Here is a 22883-nt window from a genome sequence, read left to right on the forward strand (position 1 = left end):
TTCTTTACCTAATGGAAATTTAATTTTCGCATTTTTTTAAAAAAAATTCAAACTACTATTCTAGATAAAACTTTAATACCACATATTAGATTAAATGTTTCAACTGGACATGTTGTCTTCACCTGTTAACTTTAAATAATTTAAAGTGAAAATTGTTTCTCTCTAAAATTTAAAATAAATTATACATACACTATCACTCTAGATGTTAGTGTTATATACATTGTACATCTATCATGTATGTGCACTTATTTGAGCACCGATGAAGCGTCACTCATACTTGAATGTGTAATTTTTATATGTTTCATCACATCTAATAGATGAATTATACATCATCGATGCTTATATAAGTGTATATAGTATATTTAATCAACATCGAAAGAAGTCTTTTCCATAACTTAGATAAAGTAGTTTTTTTCCTTTAAAACATCCACGAAATTTTTATTCCTCAAAGATCAAGATTAAACTCTCATTTTTCCATTCAGGAAGGCACATAGATTTTGTTCCTCTTCAAGGAATATACAATTTTGTTGTGTCCATTATAATGGGGAACAAATTATTGGAATTATTATGTGGAAAAGATGTTAGTGGATCTATAAATTTTATAAATAAAAATTAATTTGAAGTTTTATTTTCAAAATTTTGATCAAAATGAGGGTATTGTGAATTTGTTTCCCCTAAACCAGATTCCCATTTAAGAGTGGGTTTGATTAGTGGACCCTCTATGTCGGTGAGTCATTAATGTGGTCAATATTTTATATATATTTTTTAGTTTAAATGTTTGGTTTCACTTTGCCCTATGATAATACGCCCCCTACCACTTCCTGAATTTCAATCATTGGTTTCTCTAGTTTCTTTTATTTTTCTTTTTATTTTTCATGTAAATAAATGATAAGTTTTTTTAATAGCATTTTAATNTTAAAGGGAAATTGACTTTCAGTCTTCAGCTGTTGATTTTTTTTGTGTTCAGTCTTTGGGTATTTTTTTAGTACCACATTTCTATATGAAGTTTACCACATTTTCACATGAAGTGTACCACATTTTGTATGACATAGTACCACAATTTTGTGGGTAGGGAGTGAACCCAAAGAAATATTTTGATTGAGGATTTTTCACCAACTTACCCTTTTTTTAATAGCATTTTAAAATTTTTTTTCACATTTACAATAAAATATATGTATTTTTACATTATTACACAATATAATAATACTTCAATATTTTAAATAAATGACATGTTTTTTTAATAGTATTTTAATTATCAACTTGTTGGACATAAGTTCTGAAGGCATTCAGGTCTGTCTTGGTAAGAGTGTTAATTCAGGTTGAACCGTGTCAGGTTGATGGATCGTGTCTGATTTTGACATTCCTATGCCTTGAAAACATTCTTGGATCGTCAAACATGTCGGTATTTATACACCAAGATATCCTTCAAAATTCAGAACACATTATTAAGGGATGACATCAAAATAGATTGAACATTTTGTTGTACCCCGAAATATTCACAGATATCTCAAACCCATCCATCTTAAAACGATAGTTGAATAACGAATATTGATGTAGAAATGCTAAAAAAAAAAAAAACATTCGTGAATAAGTCTCGTGGAGGGAATTTGTAGACCTTTCAATTTATTGGCATTTAAATCATGACAAGTACAAAATAATATTAAATATCAAAGCGAAAATTTCTATTTAGTGAAAAATTAATAAATAGTTAATGATTGTTATTATGATATATTTTGTGGGCAAATCAAGATTGTAAATCGAGAATGCATCTTGCATTATATGGAAGAAAATAATAATATTATAGTATTTGAAATCAAATATTTTTCCTAAATGAATCACAAAGAGGCAATTAAATTGTGACACATCATCACATGAATATGTCAAGAATTTGCACCCTTCAAATAAATAAGGGTCAGAAGACAAAAAAAAATGTGCGAAGAAGTAGCGAAGAATTCTGAATGATCGAGTGTGCTAGTGCTTTCAAAGGCATTTCGAACACTATATTCTCCAATGAGCTGCAATAGCTCGTGTTCTAAGAAAGTCAATACCGATGAATTAAATCGAGTTTGGTTTAAAACCAAGCGGAAGAAACTCGAAGTAATTCTTCGTGAAGAAGAGTGTTATTAGAAAACATTTTTAACTTATGTAAACTGAATAACTGAAAAATGGTAGATTAGTTTTTGCATTCATCAGTTCAGTTTTGGTGACAATTGAACTGACGGATACTCTAACTGATCAAAACAATTTGAAAACAACAGTTAATCAGTTAAATACACAAGATATGTTTATGGATGTTCGGAGACTTCAACTGCTCCTACGTCACCCCTTCTAGATCCACGGGTAGGATCCACTAGAAGACTTTGATTTATACAACACTTTGTACGAACTCACTCAGCTAGAACTTACACTACTGCCTAAACTGAACTCCTAGCTACGACTGAAGACAGCTCCTTCCAGCCAAGACTTCTTTAACGTCTATGTGTCAAACACTACATACACAAGTTTAACGTCTTTGTGCAAGACGGTATTTGAGTGGTTGAGAGTGTTTGTGTGTGAGAAGTGAACAAGGATGTTCTCACACACTGAGGGATAAAAGCTTCTATACTAAGCTAATAACACGTTGAAGTGTCCCTCTGGGCTGATTGCTTCTTAAAGCTGCTTTGCAATGTGCGTGCCCTTTCTTTTCTCTCTTATTTGCGTTGTTGTTGTTGTTGTTGAGTCTTCATTGATATTCTCTTTATATAAGCGGGAAAAAATTGATGGTACAGTGAGACTCATTTATTGTATCTGTTGCATCTTGAATTCGTTTCTTGGACTTTGTGTCTCGACTTTTCGACTGCCCTTCTGAAAAGTTTTGTCTTTAATGCTCTGATGCAACGTCCATTATTGTCTTTTGACTAGACAATGGCTTTGTACCTTCACGCACAGCTGGAATTCACTGAAAGAGTTTGTCTTGATCTACAACTGAAAGATTCTGACTGATGCTTCGGACTGGTCAGCGGAACTGATCTTCAGTTGGGCTGGTGAAATCAGTTGACTCGTCAGTTGAACTGATTTCACTCTCGTTCAGTTGAATTGATCAGCTGAGTTTCTTCATCAGTTGAACACTCATTCGGCTGGCCAGGCTTCTGAGGTTCTCCTGCTGAACCACCTATCAACTGGACAATCAGCTGGACTTCTCAATTGACGTAACAGTTAGACTGATTCAGTTTGTGCTATCAGTTAGGACTTCAGTTTGCGATGTAAGCAGCTCGAGACTGATCATAGCTTCTACACACTAAGGTAGAATATTAATAACACAAACTAACAAGTTTTGTTAATATCAAAATCAAAATTGCGAACTTGAAAAGTTCCAACAAATTCCAAGACATAAATTCTTTCAATTCAACTTCATGGACATCAACGAATTTCAGGATGCTATTCAAGAAGTTATCGCTTACTTTTTTAAATTTTGAAGTTTAATTCGATATGAAAATGATAAACCATCGATTTAACGTTATTGAAATATAAAATCAACTCCCACGAACATCAAATACTCCATAAATCCAAATTCCATAAGAAAATGCTATCTAAGAAAATAAATAAGCTATCATTTAGACACGCAACCTCAAATCTTTATTTGACTCATAAAATTCAATTGTATATACATTTTTTTAAAAATTTTACTAAACGAAGAAATTTTATTTTTTTGAATGAACGAAGAATTTTTTGTTACGCTTGCTTTTAACGATTTCGTGGCTCCTATATTCATCTTTAGCATTCCAGTCTTTTCGTGGAACATCAGACGGAATCAAAGTGGTGCTCAGCAGAAATAAAGTCTGCAAAAAATTTTCGACTCTACATTTGTTCTCTTCCACGTAAAACATTGGCAGGCACAGTATTAAAACCTCAAGATTGGCATTCTTTGCATACCCAATAACACAATACAGCAAACCAGCAGTGCAAATAACAAATCAAATAAGCACACAGTTGTGCAAAACCAGATATCCAAATAAACACAGCTCTTAATATACATGCAATCACACTTGACAGAAAATTTAAACGAATCCATACGCCATAATATAACCACCACCTCAACTTATCAAGACACAAACATATCCCTTTTCTTCTCTTTTCTATTTCCATGCACAAAAATTCCTTCTCAAACATAGCAGTACCAAATCGAGCTTGGTGAACTAAATCATGAAGTTCTAATCTGAAACAAGGAAAGGAATGAGCATGGACATGAATGTGTCATAAGTTAGCTTTGCTGAGCCTGTGTAACCTGGATCCTTCTCCTTGAATTTCTCAGTCAAACCCTGAAAATGAAAACGCAGATGAGTCAATGACATGTAGCATTGAAGAGAATGAGGCCCTTTTGGTTGATAAAGTGGTACAAGTACGCACAAAACCTTCCATTATATCTTCCATGTAAGTAGTAACAAAAAATAAAAAATAAACACTAAGAGAGAAATTTAGTTCACTATTTTTCAAAAATTTTAAAAGTATATCTTGATTTTGTCATCTTGTATTGTTTCCTGGAGTGTTCCTCCACCAACACTCAAATGAGGAAAAAACAGAGAGAACAGAAACATGCAAATAGTCATTCAGATGTAGAAAATGCTCGTGCTTAAATCAGATTAGTCAACTTTATTGTAATTGTAGCTCACCTTCACAATCATTCCAGACCTGCAATGAAAAAAGATCGTTAACATATATAATCCTGGTCAACAATCTAAAATCAATGGAATTTGATGGTTTAAAAAATAGGCTCTTACTCAACAAAACTGTCAAAATTCAGCTCTACCCTCCTCCGTCCACTGTCATCATCATATCTGGAAATCAGAAGCTGGAGAACTGAGGGAGGCAAGGCAAATCCAAGGCTATATAGTGCATCCCTCAATTCTATAGCATCAATTTTCCCACTGCGATCCCTGTCATATCTTTCGAAAATGGCCTAAAAGAAACAAAAAATTTTATACAACAGACATCAGAGTCCCAGCCAGAGCAAGGTAGGGTGGATGGCTTATGATAGTATAGCAGCATTCAGATCTGTTCGACTCAATCTACATTTCGAAGGCATCATCCCAATAAACTATAACCTCATTATGGTAACCACGTTAGTAAAGGTCAAAATGACTTGTTACTAATTGTTTTATGGACATATAATGTTCGATAACAGCTGTATCAATAGACAAAACTACACCCACGAGTTTTTTTTTTCTTTTTTTGGGTTGAACTACACCCATGAGTTAAGAGATGCAACATTTCATCTTCTTCTCATTTTCTTGCTTATAGTACTATAATCTCACATTTCGAATTATGACACTTATATAAAAATTCTATTACAACACAATAAACACAGTGTTGCTTCACTGGGAATATTCTTAATCATGCAAATGATCAGCAGGACAACACAAGGTAGGGTCATCATGCATTTTTAAGTGATGCGCTTTTCAAATGTTGCAATTCAAAGAATGGAAAACCTTGTTCGACATTATAACAATATTAATCTTCGAATCTTTTGTGCATCTGCCACCTGAGTAAGTATGCTACATGTTTATATAACAAGGAGTAGTTCAAGTCTAAAAACACAGCCTATGCGAGGTGATGATTATGTATAATAAAACAAATCACATTCTTGAAGAATGGAAGTACTAACTACTCACATAAAGATCACAACCATATCATAGGGATTCTTCCCTTCAGGGACTAAACGATTAAAAACTAATGTGACCTGTTCTTAAATGTAGTAGAACAAACTTTTGACATAGAAAAGACCAACTTTTTCCTTCCTGAGACTGACAAAGTTACTCACCCGCCATTGGCCAAGGCAACTCCATACTTCAGCGAACTCTTTTGGCCCTAAATGTTTCACGGGAATAATTGTCAATCGTCAATGCCACCAGATTTCGTGAACCAAAATAAATATTTTAAAGCAAAATCAATCACACCCTCCACTAACTAATGGCTGATTTTTTCATGCCTATGAGAAACTCAATAAAATCTGTCAAATCCTGAAGTAGATTAACCCAAAATAAGATTAGAATTTTTTTTTTCAAAAAGGGAACAGACCGATTCTAAAAGAAGATTCTCTAGGATTCCCGAAGAGAAAGATAAGCAAACGTAAAGTCCTAAGACTGAACTTTTGGTAATTCCAAGCGAGAGCTTGTTGGAGCTCCATTTCTTCAATGTAACCGTTTTGGTTCCTGTCCACCATCTGGAAGCTTCGAACCACATCCGGGTGGGTGCCCGGAGGAAACGAATTGTAAAGGTTCTGCGGTTGCTGATACGGGTAGGAACCTAAACCGTGCGGCGGCGGAGTCGGACCCGACCCGAACGAGGCGGTGCTGCTCTGCGGATAGGTGCTATGTGCATAAGACATAGAGGGGTTGGCTGGATATTGAGCTGGAGGCGGGTGGTAGGGATGGGCCAACATGGGTTGTTGTGGGTCCGTTGCGGGCGGGGCTGAAGGGGAGTACGATTGATTACCGCCGCCGTATGAAACCATTTCAATTTACCGCTGCCACCTTCGGATAACGATATGACGATGAAGCAGAAGAATTGATTGATATATATCTAATACATACATACATACATACATATATATACACACACATATAAACTGTTCACAAATTATGCCCACTTCGAGACTCACGGTGACATTCATCTATCGAATATATAATTTGATTATATTTCCATCACCTCTAATATATGAGTATCATATTGTTGATAGATACGAAAGTGAACACAATAGATAGATATGAAGAGTTTTGATATGCACCTACCGCCAATAACAGAGCCACATTCGCGGGTGACCCAATTTCTTTTAAAAAATTTATAAGTAAATATTATATAATTTTTGATTATTTTGATATTATTCAGGTATATCAATTTAAAATATTAAAATATTCTATAATTTAAAATTTTAATTCGGGTAGAGCCATATTCCTAGCTCCGCTATTGCCTACCATGCACACTTATGTGACCGATAAGGTATCACTCACCTATTGGATGCACACAGAGCATGCACACTTATGTGATAATCGATTAGATGTCAGTTACCTATTGGATGTGATGAAAAATAAAAAAATTGCATATCCAATAAGTTAGTGNATATTGATATTCTCATTACGTCTTTTATTTGATAAATTTCCAAAATATTATATTATTCTTATATCTCTTTCTAAATTGTCAAAATAGGATTAATTATGCTTAATTTCAATATTTGAATAATGATTAATAATTAAAAATCATTTATCTATTCTATTTGTATTAAGTGTTGGATCGACGCCATGATTTTGTAGGTTATGGTTTGATGTGTTGTCTCCGGTGAAACCCCACTTATTGGTACGTACGGGGGCACCCCATTTATTAAATTTGTATTTACTAAATTGAATTGCCTACTGTTTTATATATATAGAAGTGTCAAAATCAGATACGACTCATCAACCAACACGATTCAACCCAAAAAAATTAGATTTAGATTTGAGATTTTTGGGTTCGGGTCAGATCGGGTTGGACTCGAAAAAAATGATTGGGTTGAGTTGGGTTGGTTGACCCAAAAATTTTAAATTTTTTTAAAAAAATTATAATTAATAAATATTGTCTATATTTTTATATATTGTATGTTTGAAAAATATTTATTGTATATTTATATTATAAATTTTAATAATTTAATATTTATTTTGAACATTTTTATTTTTTTAATAATTGTTTGTTTGATTTAGTAAATATATTTTTTTTTCTACAATTAGACTTTCAAATTTAAATCATATATATGAGGGATATTTTATTGNAAAATTCAAAATCGGGTTGGTTCGGGTTGAGAGTTTTCAGGTTGGCTCGGGTTCGGGTTCAGCGATTTTTTAATAGTACTATTGCTCAATCCGACCCAATCCACCCAAATTGTCACTCCTATTAAATAATATATATATAGCTCTATGTAATTATATATAAATATTCTCACACATTAACGCCGGTCACATATTCAAAAAGCAAAATCATAATAAAATTTGTCAACTTTTTTCGCCTACTCTTAAATACTGTTTTTTCTCTAACTAAACTCCTTCAACTTTTCGGGTTTTGTTTTTATTTTTTTAGTCTTCTTCGTTTTTGTATTGATTTTGAAAATATTAGAGTAGGTAAAGAAAATTCAGTGAAGTAATAGGTGTAAAATCTTTGTATACACATATAGCTTATGCCACTATTACTAATATTCATATATTAATCTTTTAAACATTAGAAGCAAGTTGTTATTCAGCTGCGGTCTGAAAAGCAAGCAAATGTTCAAATCTGTTGCTCCATTTTTAAAGAATACAAAATGATCACTCGAATCAAACTATTAGGACAATTTCAAAAACCAATTAAATATAGTTTCAAGTAGCGTGGAATTGGTACCATGGAATCAATCAAGTAGTTCTAAACCGTTGTCTGCAAGTTCTAACTTCAGACATAAAAAATCATTTCCAGCTGAAGTTGACTTCTTGCACCTCAAGAAATAATATTCCAACAAACATTATTGACTTCGATTTCCCTCCTATAAATGCTCCTTTCACGAACAGAACAGATACATTGTGAAGTAGAAAGAAAACTAAGTGTGATAAAAAGACAGAGATGGAATTAAATTTCGAAAAAATCAGGATGAAGAACATGGAAAGAGAGTTCCATTTAGCCATCGTTTTCATTGGAGTAATGCTTTTCACATTCAACGTGGGATCACATCTGGCTGAAATTTCAATGGGTGTGATAACTTTCGGCGAATTTTTGTTTAAAAATGCAAATGTTGATTAAATATGTTCAGCGCTGATTGTTTTTTGGGTTCTGAATTGTGCAGATATTGCGAGAAGAAGTGTCCATGAGAACCTAATCATACTGCCAATCAAATTCCTAAATTTCTTCGTTGCCAAATCGTTTCAGTTTCGCTATGTTGCGCCACTGGGCTCTGCATCATCATTTATGTCAATAGCGTTTTGGGTGGTTTTGACTAGATCAGTCTCGTCTCTATATTCTTGATTCCAAAGATCACCCACTTTTCAAGCACATCAGAGCAAAGGAAAAGACATGTCCAAGGAACCTAATACTCAGAACACGAGCTCTTACGGAGGTATCGAGTACAAGAAATTCGATTTACATCCACTGACAAGTCCTCAAAAATAAATCTTCCACGCGCACACCAAACCAAGGAGCATACAGATAGGAAGTAGAAATTTGTTCTATTCTTGATCCTGAAGGGAATCTTGGTAGATCTCTGATCATATAATATAGAAAACATTGTCAAATTTTAATAATCCAATGCCATTCTATATACGATATCCAAGTCAATAACATTGAAACAGAAGTTGAAAATATCATAATTTTTCTCAAAATCATGTTTTAAAGTATATATAAACATGATATATAATATGCGGAAGCTTAATCGAGAATTACCTCCGGCATTTGAAAAATTTGAAGTTTTTCTGATTTCCCTCCGATTGAAGCCTTCTAAGCACTGCACTATCGCTATAGGTGGTGTATATTTTTCTTATGAGGTGTGTGCTTAGGGACCTCAATCATATCTATTTATAGGTGTTTTCTCATACAATCGATGAGTGTATCGGGAGCCGAGAGTCAAAAGAAGAATCATGTACGCATCTCAATTTTCTAAAGTTGAGGCTGCGTACGAAAGTTTTGTCAAAATATGTAGGCAATGGCCGTCGCTATTTCCTACACGTTTAATCTTCTTCTGATATGTGTCACATTTTCTTACATTCTCCCACTTGACACATATATCTCATTTACCATAGGAGAAAATAAAATACATGAATCATGGTGATGGGTCATCTAAAAACGATTATTATCTTCCATATATTACAATGTATTATATCTCTCAAATAACTTAATGAATAAACCCTATGTTTATTCGAGGTCCAACTTTATTGATATTTCTCGAATCAATGAATGTATGCACAACATATATGAGAAAATATCACATCATAGTTTCATTAATTTGTTTTTACAACAAAATTACATAAGAGAACCAAGTCTCATTTTTTCTGTATGATCCTTAAATTTCAATGGTGGCATGCCTTTAGTCAAAGGATCTGCAATCATCAATTCACTACTAATGTGCTCGATAAGTAACTTTTTATCTTTAACACGTTCTCGTATGGCTAAATACTTAATGTCGATGTGCTTGCTTCGACTACCACTTTTGTTATTTTTAGCCATAAAAACAGCAGCTGAATTGTCACAATATATTCTTAATGACTTAGATATAGAATCCATAATTCTAAGCCTCGAAATAACACTCTTCAACCATACACCATGTGAGGTTGTCTCAAAACAAGCTACAAACTCAGCTTCCATAGTGGAAGTAGCAGTCAATGTCTGCTTTGCACTTCTCCAAGATACAGCTCCATCAGCTAGCATGAAAATATATCCTGAAGTGGATTTTTGTGAATCAATGCAGCCAGCATAGTCTGAATCAGAATAGCCAATTACTTCCAAATTCTCAGTTCGTCTGAACATAAGCATATAATCTTTGGTCCCTTGAAGTATCTCATCACTTTCTTTGCTGCTTTCCAGTTGTCTAAACATGGATTACTTTGATATCTTCCCAACATCCCAATAACAAATGCAATGTCAGGTCTAGTGCAAGCCTGAGCATACATTAAGCTTCCGACAGCAGAAGCATAAGGAATGTTTTTCATTTGTTCCTGCTCTAGATCATTCTTTGGGTATTGGCTCAAATTGAATTTATCGCCTTTCACAACGTGAGCTATACTTGGTGAACAATCTTTCATCCGATATCTCTCTAAAACTTTGTTGATATAGGTTTCTTGAGACGGACTTAGAATACCTCGAATTCGGTCTCTATGTATCTTAATGCCAATGACATAAGATGCATCACCCATATCCTTCATATCAAAGTTTTTAGAGAGGAATTGTTTCACCTCATATAACAGACTCTTATCATTGGTTGCAAGTAATATATCATCCACATATAGAATAAGAAAACAAATCTTACTCTCACTGACCTTCTGGTATATACATTGATCCATGATGTTCTCTACGAATCCGAATTAAGAGATAACATCATGAAATTTCAAATACCATTGACGGGAAGCTTGTTTCAATCCATATATAGATTTCTTAAGCTTACAAACCAACTGCTCACCTTTACTAGAGAAGAATCCTTCAGATTGTTTCACCTAAACCTCTTCCTCTAGTTCTCCATTGAGAAAAGCTGTTTTCACATCCATTTGTTGTAAATCTAAGTCAAAATGTGCAACCAATGCTAGAATGATACGAAGAGAATCTTTTTTAGATATATGAGAAAAAGTTTCCTTATAATCGATTCCTTCTTGCTGAGTGAATCATTTAGCAATGAGTCTTGCTTTATACCTTTCAATGTTGCCTAATGAGTCTTTATTTGTTTTGAAGACATCAAATGGATTTTACAGCATCAGGCAACTGAACAAGATCCCAGACTCCATTAACTGCCATAGAATTCATCTCTTCTTTCATAGCATTAAACCATAATTTTGACTCATTACAACTCATGGCTTGTGAAAACGTTTCAGGATCTTTTTCGGCTCCGATGTTAAAATCTGATTCTTGTAAATACACAACATAATCACTAGATATAGCTGATCTTCTTATTATAGTAGATCTCTTTAGGTTGTTTGGCTGATCAACAATTTCTTGTTGTTCTTTATTAACAACTTGATCTACTGGATTTGCATCAGCGATTTGTGGAACTTCCGTAACTGGTTGTCTAACACCCTTTTCTTCTTGAGGGGTGTGAATAAGAACCAATTTATCATTTGAATAAGAGGGTTGTGCATTAATGTGATCATTCTCAAAAACTATATCATGATCACTCCCACTAATCAAGTCATTTTCAAGAAATTTTTCATATCTTGGTTACACAATTCTAGTGTTGTGAGATGGACAATAGAATCTGGACCCTTTGGCTTTTTCGCCATACCCAATGCAATATCCACTTATAGTTCTTGGGTCCAGTTTCTTTTCATGTGGGTTGTAAACTCTTATTTCAGAAGGACAACCCCAAACGCGAATATGTTGCTAACTCGGTTTCCAACCTTTAAATAACTCAAATGGCGTCTTTGGGACAGCCTTGGTTGGAACTCGATTTAATATATACACAGCTGTCTTAAGAGCTTCAGTACAAAAGGATTTAAAAAGTTTTGAGCTACTAAACATGCTCCTCACCATGTCCAATAATTTTCAGTTTCTCCTCTCAGCTACGCCATTTTGGTCCAAAGAATCAGGCATAGTATATTGGGCAACAATCTCATGTTCTTGGAGAAACTTCGCAAACGGACCTGGTGCTTGTCTATTCTCAGTGTATCTATCGTAATATTCTCCATCTCTATCAGTTCTCACAATCTTAATATGTTTTCCACATTGTTTCTCCACTTCAGCCTTAAAACCTTAAATACTTCAAGTGCTTCGTTTTTATTATGAAGCATGTAGATATACATGTATCGTGAATAATCATCAATGAAGGAGATGAAGTATTTCGGACTTTGCATGTCCATATATGGACAACAAATATCTGAATGTATGATCTCTAATATTTCTGTACTCCTCTTGGCACCCTTTTTAGACTTCTTGGTCTGCTTTCCCTTAATGCAGTCCACACAATACTCAAAATCAGTAAAATATAAAGTACTGATTACTCCATCATTTACTAATCTTTTAATTCTCTCTATGGAGATGTGTCCCAATCTCCGATGCCATAGTATAGAGGAATATTCATTTATAACACATCTTTTAATACCTCCTTGAACATGCATAGTGATGTTATTATTTTGTAAAGAAATAGAGAAAAGACCACCAATCATTGTACCATTTCCAATAAGATTTGATTTATAAAACAAATGTATTGATTTATCCAAAAATTGAAATGAATAACCAATGGGTACAAGATTTGAAACCAAAATTAAATTCCTGAAAAAATTAGGAACATAAAATGTCTTTCCCAATTTTAAAATAAAATCACTATCCAATATAAGACAGCAAGTCCCATTAGCCTCAACATGCGAAGACATGTTGTTTCCTGAATAGATGCTCCGCTCATTTTCTATTGATTTCTTTAGGTTTTGCATACCCTGCAAGGTATTTGTAACATGGATTGTAGAACCAAAATCAATCCACCATGTGTTATAAATAACAGAAAAATGAAGTAGGAATACCTTTTTTTTCAAGCCAATCCTTAAATTTATTGCAATCTTTCTTTATGTGTCCCGTCTTTTTACAGAAAAAACACTTGGATTCTTTCTTGATGTCAGGTTGAGGTGGAATTATTCCTTTCCATTTTCCCTTGACTTTGGCTTGCTTCTTATACTTTCCTTGTGTGGTTATAAAGACATTATCACTTGTTTCTATTAACAACCTTCCTTCCTCTTGAACACACATGGTCATTAATTCATTAATTGATTATTTATCCATATGTGTGTGTAGGAAATTTTGAAGGGTCCATATTGTTGTGGAAGAGTGCATAAAATGTAGTGCACAAGGAAAGTTTCAGACATTTCCACTTCAAGTGTCTTTAGTCTTGCCGCTATGTCCCGCATCTTCATGATGTGCTCTCACACACTTCTCACACTGGTAAGCCTTAATGAAGAGAATTTCATAAATAGGGTGCTTGCTAGTGCCTTTTCTGAAGACTAAAATTGTTCATCAATAGCCTTCAGTAAGTCTCTGACATTATTATGCTGATCGACAGAACCTGTAATGCCCGAGATTTTTATTCTGTTAATATGAGATTATTGATTATGAATTGATGTGATTATAGACGGACCACTCCGAGACATGATTTGAGTTGGCATGTGATCTTGTATGTGCGAGGACAGAAGGTCTCACGCATATGCGCGAGCATGTGCAAGGGAAGAAGTGTGAGACCAAAAGGTCTCGCGCATATGCGCGGAGACGAGGCGCGCATATGCGGGAGTTGCTGTATGCCGAGACTGTAGGTCTCGCACATATGCGCGAGAAGAGGGTGCGCATATGCGCGAGCAGAAAAATTTTGTTGCGCCGAGACAGTAGGTCTCGCGTATATGCGCCAAGGAAGGTCGCGCATATGCGCGAGACGTGCTGCTTAAAGAAAGATGCCACATGGCTTAGGCATGCATTATTATATATATATATATATATATCAAGCCTTCCATTTTCCTTAAAAACCTTCAGAGACAACCAAGAGGTTCCATGGAGAAGCTTCAAGTTATCTTAAGGTGGGAAATTGATTTTGGTGCAAGATCTAACCGTTAGAATTTCAATCCGAGTTTGATTCCGTGATCCTCTCGACAAAGGCTTCACAAGGACGTAAGTTTTCTTATGTTTTGTTATGATTTGAAAATATGATATTGAAGGAATCAGATGTGATTAATATATGGTGTTCTTGATATATTAAACATTGTATAATCGAAATCAGATTGAAGAACGGATACCGTATGAAATTGTTATGATTTTTCAGATTTGATTTGATTGAGATTATACAGAGTTGGTATCAGATTGTGTTTATTGATTGATTATGAGTTGTTGAGATTGGCCGTCTGTTATATATCTCGCTGGTGTATCGAGATTGTGATGTTATGCCGTTAAAACATACGTAGATTGAGTTCTGATTATATCTGGTATTCATTGGGGGTATCTTTGATATTTTATTCCTCGAATATGTCATTCTAGATTGATATTGAAGATTCAAAGACAGAACAGAACCAAACCCCAACGAAAGAAAGGTATAAATCAATGTTGAACTGGGAGATACGACTCGAGTTAGATTTGAATTGAGTTTCCCAAAACCACATACTTTATTTTATTGCATTGATGTTTGCAATTCATGAGATTGATATGCTTAGTCTATTAATTTATAGCAGAGCATGTATTGAGTCTTGGGCAGATGTGCCTAGTCATTGGCAGAGGTTCCAAGTCTTTGGTAGAGGTGCCAAGACACTGGATGTTTGGTTTATATCGATGTTGCTTAGGAGTAGATCGACTCCTATTGCCGAGATTCGATATAATATGCCAACGTCTGAAAACCGGGATCTCTAGATTATAGAAGAGTTGAGTCAGAGGTTAAGCATCAAGAGTTTGACTTATGGTTTATATCAATTCATGTCTTTCAGATGTGTTACATGTTATTTGATAACTGTTTATTCTTTCTTATATGCTTTTATATGAAATGCATGTATACGTTGTTTATACTGTGAATTATATTCTCACCGGAGTTATCCGGCTGTTGTTGTGTCTGTATGTGTGCATGACAACAGGTGGGACATGATCAGGGTCGAGAAAAGGATGAAAGATCAAGATTTGCGTGGAAATCCGGGCCCAGAAGTAGATTTAGTTTCAACACTTGAGACGTAGTGGTTGAACCTTAGTTAGTGATGAATGTATTTTGTACAAGACTTATATCGTTTACTTTTAATGTTATATCAGATTGATTATGTTATGTTCCGCACTTGTATAAAAAAAAATTTAGACCCAGCTTATTTACTTGATCCAATTATGCCCAAATATGATTAAGAAATGAATTAGCGTCCGCATCTCCACAGAACCACACATACAAGCAGAGATTTTGGTCTTTATGAACATTACGCAGAGTCGATTAGATCACTCCCATTTTTCACAAAGATCAACATCAGCCGGAATGCTGTTTTCAGTAATAGCAGATGGTTCGTCTTTCCGTATAGCATAATCAATATCCATCCACCCCAACTGAAGAAGAGTTCTTTCTTTCCATATTTTATAGTTATCGCCTTTTAGTTCGGGAATGTCACATTTTATATCAGGAAAACTCGCAGGTTGCATAACTGCACAAAATATCATATGCTTAAAATTTTGAGACAATATCATGTTTTACCAATGTAATTCATGTTTTATAAAAATCTAGTGACATAAAATTTGCATGTATGCTAAAATTTTAATTCAATAAGATTTTTCTATAACTTTATAATAAGACTATCAAAATGTATTTTCTTTAACTCCTGTGGGTAAATTAAGAAAAAATAAAATTTGATATTTTAACCTAATTAGTTATATAAATATAATAAAAATTCATGTGGTTAAAATTTATTATGTTTATATAATTAATTACAACTGATGTCAATTATTTGATCCAAATCCACTTAATGCATAATTTTTCATAATTAAAGATGATGTTACTATTCCTCAATTATTTAAAATTATACGGTTCACTAGACAAAATTTTGGCTTTACTTTAATACTTTATATAATAATTATTTAATAACATAATCAACATTTTCCAAGAGTGCTCCCAGGAAAGATAGTTAGTGCAAAGACCCTTTAAATATCTAACTCCTAGTCAGAGCAACATTCTTCAGGGAGACCAGTGGCAAGTCAATGCAGTTTAAACCGATCTATGAAGAACTCCATCAGATCATGTTTTTTTACATCACCTTATAATTTTATTCAACTTAATTATCCACATTTATGTGAATCTTTATAAGCCAAATTTTTTTATTAAATCACTTTATATTCACATTTTTACTTAATCCCCATCAGTTTTTCTCTTCAATCAGAGTAGTGATAAAGTGAGGATCACATTTACGTAAAAATGTGGGCTCCTCATCAGTTTTTCTCTTTGATCAGAGTAGTGATAAAGTGAGGATAATTGTTCATTCGTGAACATCTGAAATATTTTATTTTATATTCACATCTTACTTGATATGTTCATTTCAAATTATAAACAACTTAATATAATTTAATATGAACATTTATTTTTCAATATTATTTACATTTTAAATTTCAAGAATAAATGCAAACATAATATTAAAATTGTATGTACACATCAAACACTTATCCATAATATTTGACATTATTTCTAACATGCAAAAAAAATTTTCTAAACATGTATTGGAAATTACGTTGAACTTGGAATTATTTTTAATGTGTACAAATTATTTAACCAAATGCTATATGTATACCAAATTATACGTATAACTTAATAGCATATTAATCATTATTTATTTATTTATTATTATTTTTTTTATTTTAAAAATAATAATAATAATAACTTTACCGAAAATTTTTAAATTGTCAAATGTTGTAGGTCCCGCAATATTAATTGTGGGTCCCGCATTATTATTATTATATATTTTTATTTTTATTTTTTTAAAAAATAATAATAATACCGACAATTGATTGAAGAAATTGAATTGTAGGTCTTAGTGTGGGCTCTTTTAATTCAATGTAATTGCATGTAATTGAAGGCAGGCTTTCAATTGTATATTCTGCGTCTTCAACTTCTCCATTTTTCAGAAAAAACCAGTAGCACCTTCTCCGAAAATATTTTGCTCCCAAAAATTCTTATTTTATTTTTCAAGTTTCAAGGAAGAAATTCAAACTCCGATCGAGAACACAATTCTAATGTAAGTTTCTTAATATTATTATGTCCGATCTTTAAATTTTAAGTTTCTTACGTAAAACTTAAAATTATTTTCCCAAAATTTCATGATATGAAAACAATTTTTCAAGGCAGAGGCATTAAGGCTCTGATACCAAATGTCAGAATTTTTCTCAAAATCGTGTTTCTACGTATATATAAACATGATATATAATATGTGGAAGCTTAATCGAGAATTACCTACAGCCATTGAAAAATTTGAAGTTTTTCTGATTTTTCTCCGATTGAAGCCTTCTAAGCATTGCACTCTCTCTACAGATGGTGTATATTTTTCTTATGAGGTGTGTGCTTAGGGACCTTAATCGTCTCTATTTATAGGCGTTTTCTCATACCATCGATGAGTGTATCGGGCGCTGAGAGTCAAAAGAAGAATCGTGTAATTTTCTAAAGTTGAGGTTGCGTATGCAAGTTTTGTCAAAATATGTAGGCAATGGCCGTCGTCATTTCTTACACGTTTAATCTTCTTCTGATATGTGTCGCATTTTCTTACAGAAAATAGCAAGAAATAAGAATGCAGAAAACAACTAATTTCCATGCATGAGATAAATATGTTTTAGTAATAGTCAGAAATTCAAATGTGAACTTTGTATAGTTGCATCATATACATTAGATACTTAAAAAAAAGGTTCGAAGCAGAAAAATAAATATGGCAGATGAAATCAAACTCGAATGCTGGCCTAACTAATCCAGCTCTTAGGTAGAGGTAGACAATTCCATCTCTCTGGATAAATCCTTTTCTCCCTCCCTAAACAGCAACAGAAGAAATAAACTCAAAATAAAATTTCGACATGGAACTAGCACCCCTACTGGCTGCAAACAGAATCTGTACATATGGGACTACTAGGAGTTTGATAGTTCATAAATAAAATCCCATTGGCAATGCAGGGCAAGAAGAAAATTGTAACTTGTTAGTAGTTGGTACTTAATAGAAATAAATTGTTGACGATGGATATCGTCTTCGACAGGAGAGGAAATAGCAACTATGGAAGAAGTAATCTACGACCGAGAGACCACAACTATGCTGTAAAGAACATTTCACAGCTAGATATTACATAAAAAAAACTTTGTTTTTCATGCACACATGGTGATAGGACGAGGCCATTAAAACCCTATATGGATAGTATGAAATACATATACAGTAAAACTACTGATGGGCTGTAATATTACATGGGAAAACAGAAACTTAAAGATGGAGAAAACACAGGCACCTGACTTTGTTAGATGCTAGATTTTTCAGTAAATCAACAGCCTTATTGACCTGACTCTTCCTACACAAAGCTTGCATTAAAAATAAAATAATCATGAGAAAATCTAATTGGTGAAATTCAATTGCATTTGGGGTGATGGATTTGAAATCTGTAGATTTCGATTATAGTTTTAGTTTTAATAACGAAAAAATAGATGAAATCTTAAATTCATATATAATTTATTTACCCATTAGTCATATAAAATATAATAAATTTCAAATACATCTACTCTTGGGTAAACTTGAAATCCATCATAATTAACGTGAAACACTACAATAATATGCAAGAGTTGAACTTGAAATTTATGATCTTGCTTGTCTAAAACTACAAAAAATGATTTGAAATTTATGTATTTGATATCTATAGATCCAAATGCGACCTAAGTTTTTCGAAATCCATTTTGCTTGAAATTTTATTATTATTATTTGATACCCCATAGGCCCACAAGAGTTAGGCCCAAACCAGATTTATGGAAGGCCCATCACGGGCTCAGGTACTCTCCTATAAACATCATGTTTGAGTGTTCAGTTGATCCATTCACTATATTATTTTTCAGGAGCACCTTTAGCTGCTCTCCACTTATATCCTCAGCCTCTGACTTGAGCGTCAGAGAGGCTACGCCGGGACACCCTCCCGGCCCATTTCTAACGGTCTTATTCGTGATTTCAGGCTCTGGGCAATTTCAAAACCTGCGTTTGGACTAGTGACACTTACAGGAATCGGACCCTAAATTTTCCGTGAGTATCACTTGGCGCTGTCTGTGGGAAGTTTGAGCTGAGACGTAGAGATGATAGGTAGGAGAGGGAGCAGAAGAACTAACAAATCATCGTCGCGTCCTCAGATGGGACCCGAACAATCTTATGTTGAGATGAGACAGGAACAACCGCGTCTTGAGACTAGGCAGGAACAACTTCGTCAAAAGACAAGAGCCGAACAACTTTATCAGGAGACATGATCCGAACAGCCTTGTCACGAGACCGAGGTCGAGCAATCCCCTCCCAATGATAACGTGGGGAACTTGACCTTGGAACAATTGAGCCGATTTATTACCCAAACAGTAGACGAGGTCATGAGAAAGAACCAGGAATCTATGTTTGCTGAAGAACAGACCACTCGCCAGGAGCGAGAGAAAAATGCTGAAGGCCATCAAAGAAGGGTCGAAGAGACACAGCCCCTCCCAAGTGGGGAGAATATTGAGATGTGAGAGATGGAGAGAGAAATACGGATGTTGAGACAGTAGTTGGGAAGTAGAGCGCCAGCACCCAAGAGAGGAAGCCCTTTTTCGCTCGTCATTTTAGAATAAGGGCTTCCTCCAAATTTTCGACAGTCAAATGTGGAGAGTATAACAGACATACTAACCCCAAGGAACACTTGGGGAGGTTTGAGAATGCAGCCCTGTTACATCAATATTCAGATGGGGTCAGGTGCAGGGTGTTCTGGGCACGCTGGTGAGGTTAGCTCAACAATGGTTTAACACCTTGCAGCCCAATTCCATACAGTCTTTTGAGGATTTTTCTACGGTTTTCTTGCACCGATTCGCTAGCAGTAAGAGGCACCAGAAAAACTATTTGAGCATGTTCGTTGTGAAACAACAAGAAGCGGAAACTTTGCGAAAGTTTGTCCAGCGTTTCAACAACGCAGCGCTGGAGATACCAGCGGCCACTTCTGACATCATGATAAGTGCCTTTACCCAGGGACTGAAAGGAAGGGAGTTCTTTAAATCGTTGGTCAAGAAACCTCCATCAAGTTATGATGATTTGTTATCTTGGACGGAAAAATATGTAAATCTAGAAGATGATCAGCGGCATAAGGGATGGAGCACCGGCCTGGGGGAAATAGAGTTGAGGAAGCGGAAAGAGAAGGTAGGAAGAGAGATGCGGGCGAGAGGGAGGAGGATAAAGCTAGAGGCAGAGGACAATTCTCATCTCATGTTCATGTGGATAGGGGTCGTGACAAGGTGATGGAGGTGAGGGAGCCCGAGGGGAGGTGGGAGAAGTTGCAAAGGGTTGAGAGCGGTGCTAGATTGCTTTTGCAGGAGATACGAGAAAGATCATCATCCGAGAGTCGACCGAGGTCTCGCCAGTCTCCTAGGCGTGGTCAAGGCCTTCCATGGATAAATCAGAGGGTCGGGGAGCAGAGAGGGAAGGTCGAGGTCAAGATGTCTCTCAGGAGCCCGTCGAACCGAGAAGGAGAATGAATGAGGATAACCACTCTACGAGAGGAATGATTCATATGATCTCGGGGGTGCTACTGATGGAGACTCTAGGCGAGCTCAAAAGGCACATGGGAGAAGTTTGGAGAACTTTGAGATATCTAGGGGTGCAGACTTACCGCAAGACCCCGTCATCAGCTTTGGGTCGGAAGACCTCCGAGGCGTTGTGACTCCACATAACGATACCTTGGTGGTGACAGCTATCATCGCCAATTATGATGTGGCGATGATATTTATTGATAATGAAAGCTCCGTAAACTTCTTGTTCAAGAGCACGTTGGATCAAATGAAGGTGGAAGGAATTGAGTTTGAGCCGGTCTCCAACCCGCTGTATGGGTTTGCAGGACACGTCATCCCGCCCTTGGGTCGGATTGTTCTTCCCCTATCCTTGGGGAATGATCCTCGGCGGGTAGCAAAAATGATAGCCTTCACCATGGTGGATACCTTGTCAGTGTATAATGGAATTCTAGGACGGCCAGCCCTGAAGGATTTTAGAGCTGTAGCTTCCACTTATCATCAGAAGCTTAAGTTTCCTGTGGGAAAAAGAGTTAGATTCTTGTGCGGGGAGAAAAAAGTCGTGCGTCGATGTTATGAATGGGTAGTGAGTGAGGAGGGAAAAAGAGCGCGTGTGGAGGTTAACATGATTAGGAAAGGAAGAAGTGGGTGACTTGGTCTTGTTGAAGGTACAAGAAGAGCAGAGGGGAAAGATGGACCCAGAGTGGGAAGGTCTTTTCAGAGTGATTGAAAAATTTAATTCTAGAGCTTATTAATAGGAGAATGCTCAAGGCAAGGCTTTAAAGAGGTCCTGGAATGCTTACCACCTTAGAAAATATCATTCTGGATTTTATCATTGATGTATTTCATCTTTGAATTTTCCCATGTAAACAGTTGGAATTCAATAAAATCAATTTCTTCTTTTCAGTTAGTGAATTATGTTGTATTATGAAAGTGAGAAAAATGTATTTTCCTACGAAGTCATCGCCTAGTAGAAGAGCAGAGTGGAGGAGAAAAATTTTATTTTTCTACTAAAACATCGCCTAGTAGAGGAGCAGAGTAAAGGAGAAAAATCAAAATTTTCTACTAAGACATCGCCTAGTACAGGAGCAGAGTAAAGGAGAAAAATCAAATTTTCCTACTAAGACATCGCCCAGCAGAGAAGCAGAGTGGATGAGAAAAATCTTATTTTCCTACTAAGACATCGCGTAGTAGAGGAGCAGAGTAAAAGAGAAAAATCAAATTTTCCTACTAATGCATCGCCTAGTAGAGGTTCAGAGTGGAGGAGAAAAATTTTATTTTCCTACTAATGCATCGCCTAGTAGAGAAGCAGAGTAAAGGAGAAAAATTAAATTTTCCTTCTAAGACATCGCCTAGTAGAGGAGCAGAGTGGAGAAGAAAAATCTTATTTTCCTACTAAGGCATCGCCTAGTAGAGGAGCAGAGTCGAGGAGAAAAATTTTATTTTCCTACTAAGGCATCGCCTAGTAGAGGAGCAGGCTAAAGGAGAAAAATCAAATCTTCCTACTAAAGCATCACCTAGTAGAGGAGCAGAGTGGAGGAGAAAAATTTTATTTTCCTACTAAGACATCACCTACTAAAGGAGAAGAGTAAAGGAGAAAAATCAAATTTTCCTACCAAGGCATCACATAGTAGAGGAGCAGAGTGGAGGAGAAAAATTTTATTTTCCTACTAAGACATCACCTACTAAAGGAGAAGAGTAAAGGAGAACAATCAAATTTTCCTACCAAGGCATCACATAGTAGAGGAGCAGAGTGGAGGAGAGAAATCTTATTTTCCTACTAAGGTATCGTCTAGTAGATGAGCATAATAGAGGAGAAAATTTTTATTTTCCTACTAAGGCGTCGCCTAGTAGAGGAGCAGTGTGGAGTAAAGACATCTTTAAATTTTCTTACTAAAGCATCACATAGTAGAAGAGCAGAATGNTAGTAGAGGAGCAGAGTGGAGGAGAGAAATCTTATTTTCCTACTAAAGTATCGCCTAGTAGATGAGCATAA

The 22883-nt window shown here is 35.2% G+C and overlaps 1 protein-coding gene across 1 annotated transcript; it reads right to left on the reverse strand.

The window, feature by feature from the left end:
- Nucleotides 1-3984: 3984 nt before the first annotated feature.
- LOC140957924 (probable calcium-binding protein CML48) lies at nt 3985-6558 on the reverse strand. Its single transcript, XM_073415349.1, has 5 exons — nt 6055-6558; nt 5798-5844; nt 4758-4936; nt 4650-4668; nt 3985-4298 (listed from the first exon to the last, which is right to left on the reverse strand). Exons 1-5 carry the CDS (start codon nt 6488-6490, stop codon nt 4191-4193), a joined length of 789 nt encoding a protein of 262 aa, XP_073271450.1. The 5' UTR covers nt 6491-6558; the 3' UTR covers nt 3985-4190.
- Between the last annotated feature and the right edge of the window lie 16325 nt (nt 6559-22883).

This window comes from Primulina huaijiensis, chromosome 14, assembly GCF_012295235.1.
Source record: "Primulina huaijiensis isolate GDHJ02 chromosome 14, ASM1229523v2, whole genome shotgun sequence".
Classification (NCBI taxonomy): domain Eukaryota; kingdom Viridiplantae; phylum Streptophyta; class Magnoliopsida; order Lamiales; family Gesneriaceae; genus Primulina; species Primulina huaijiensis.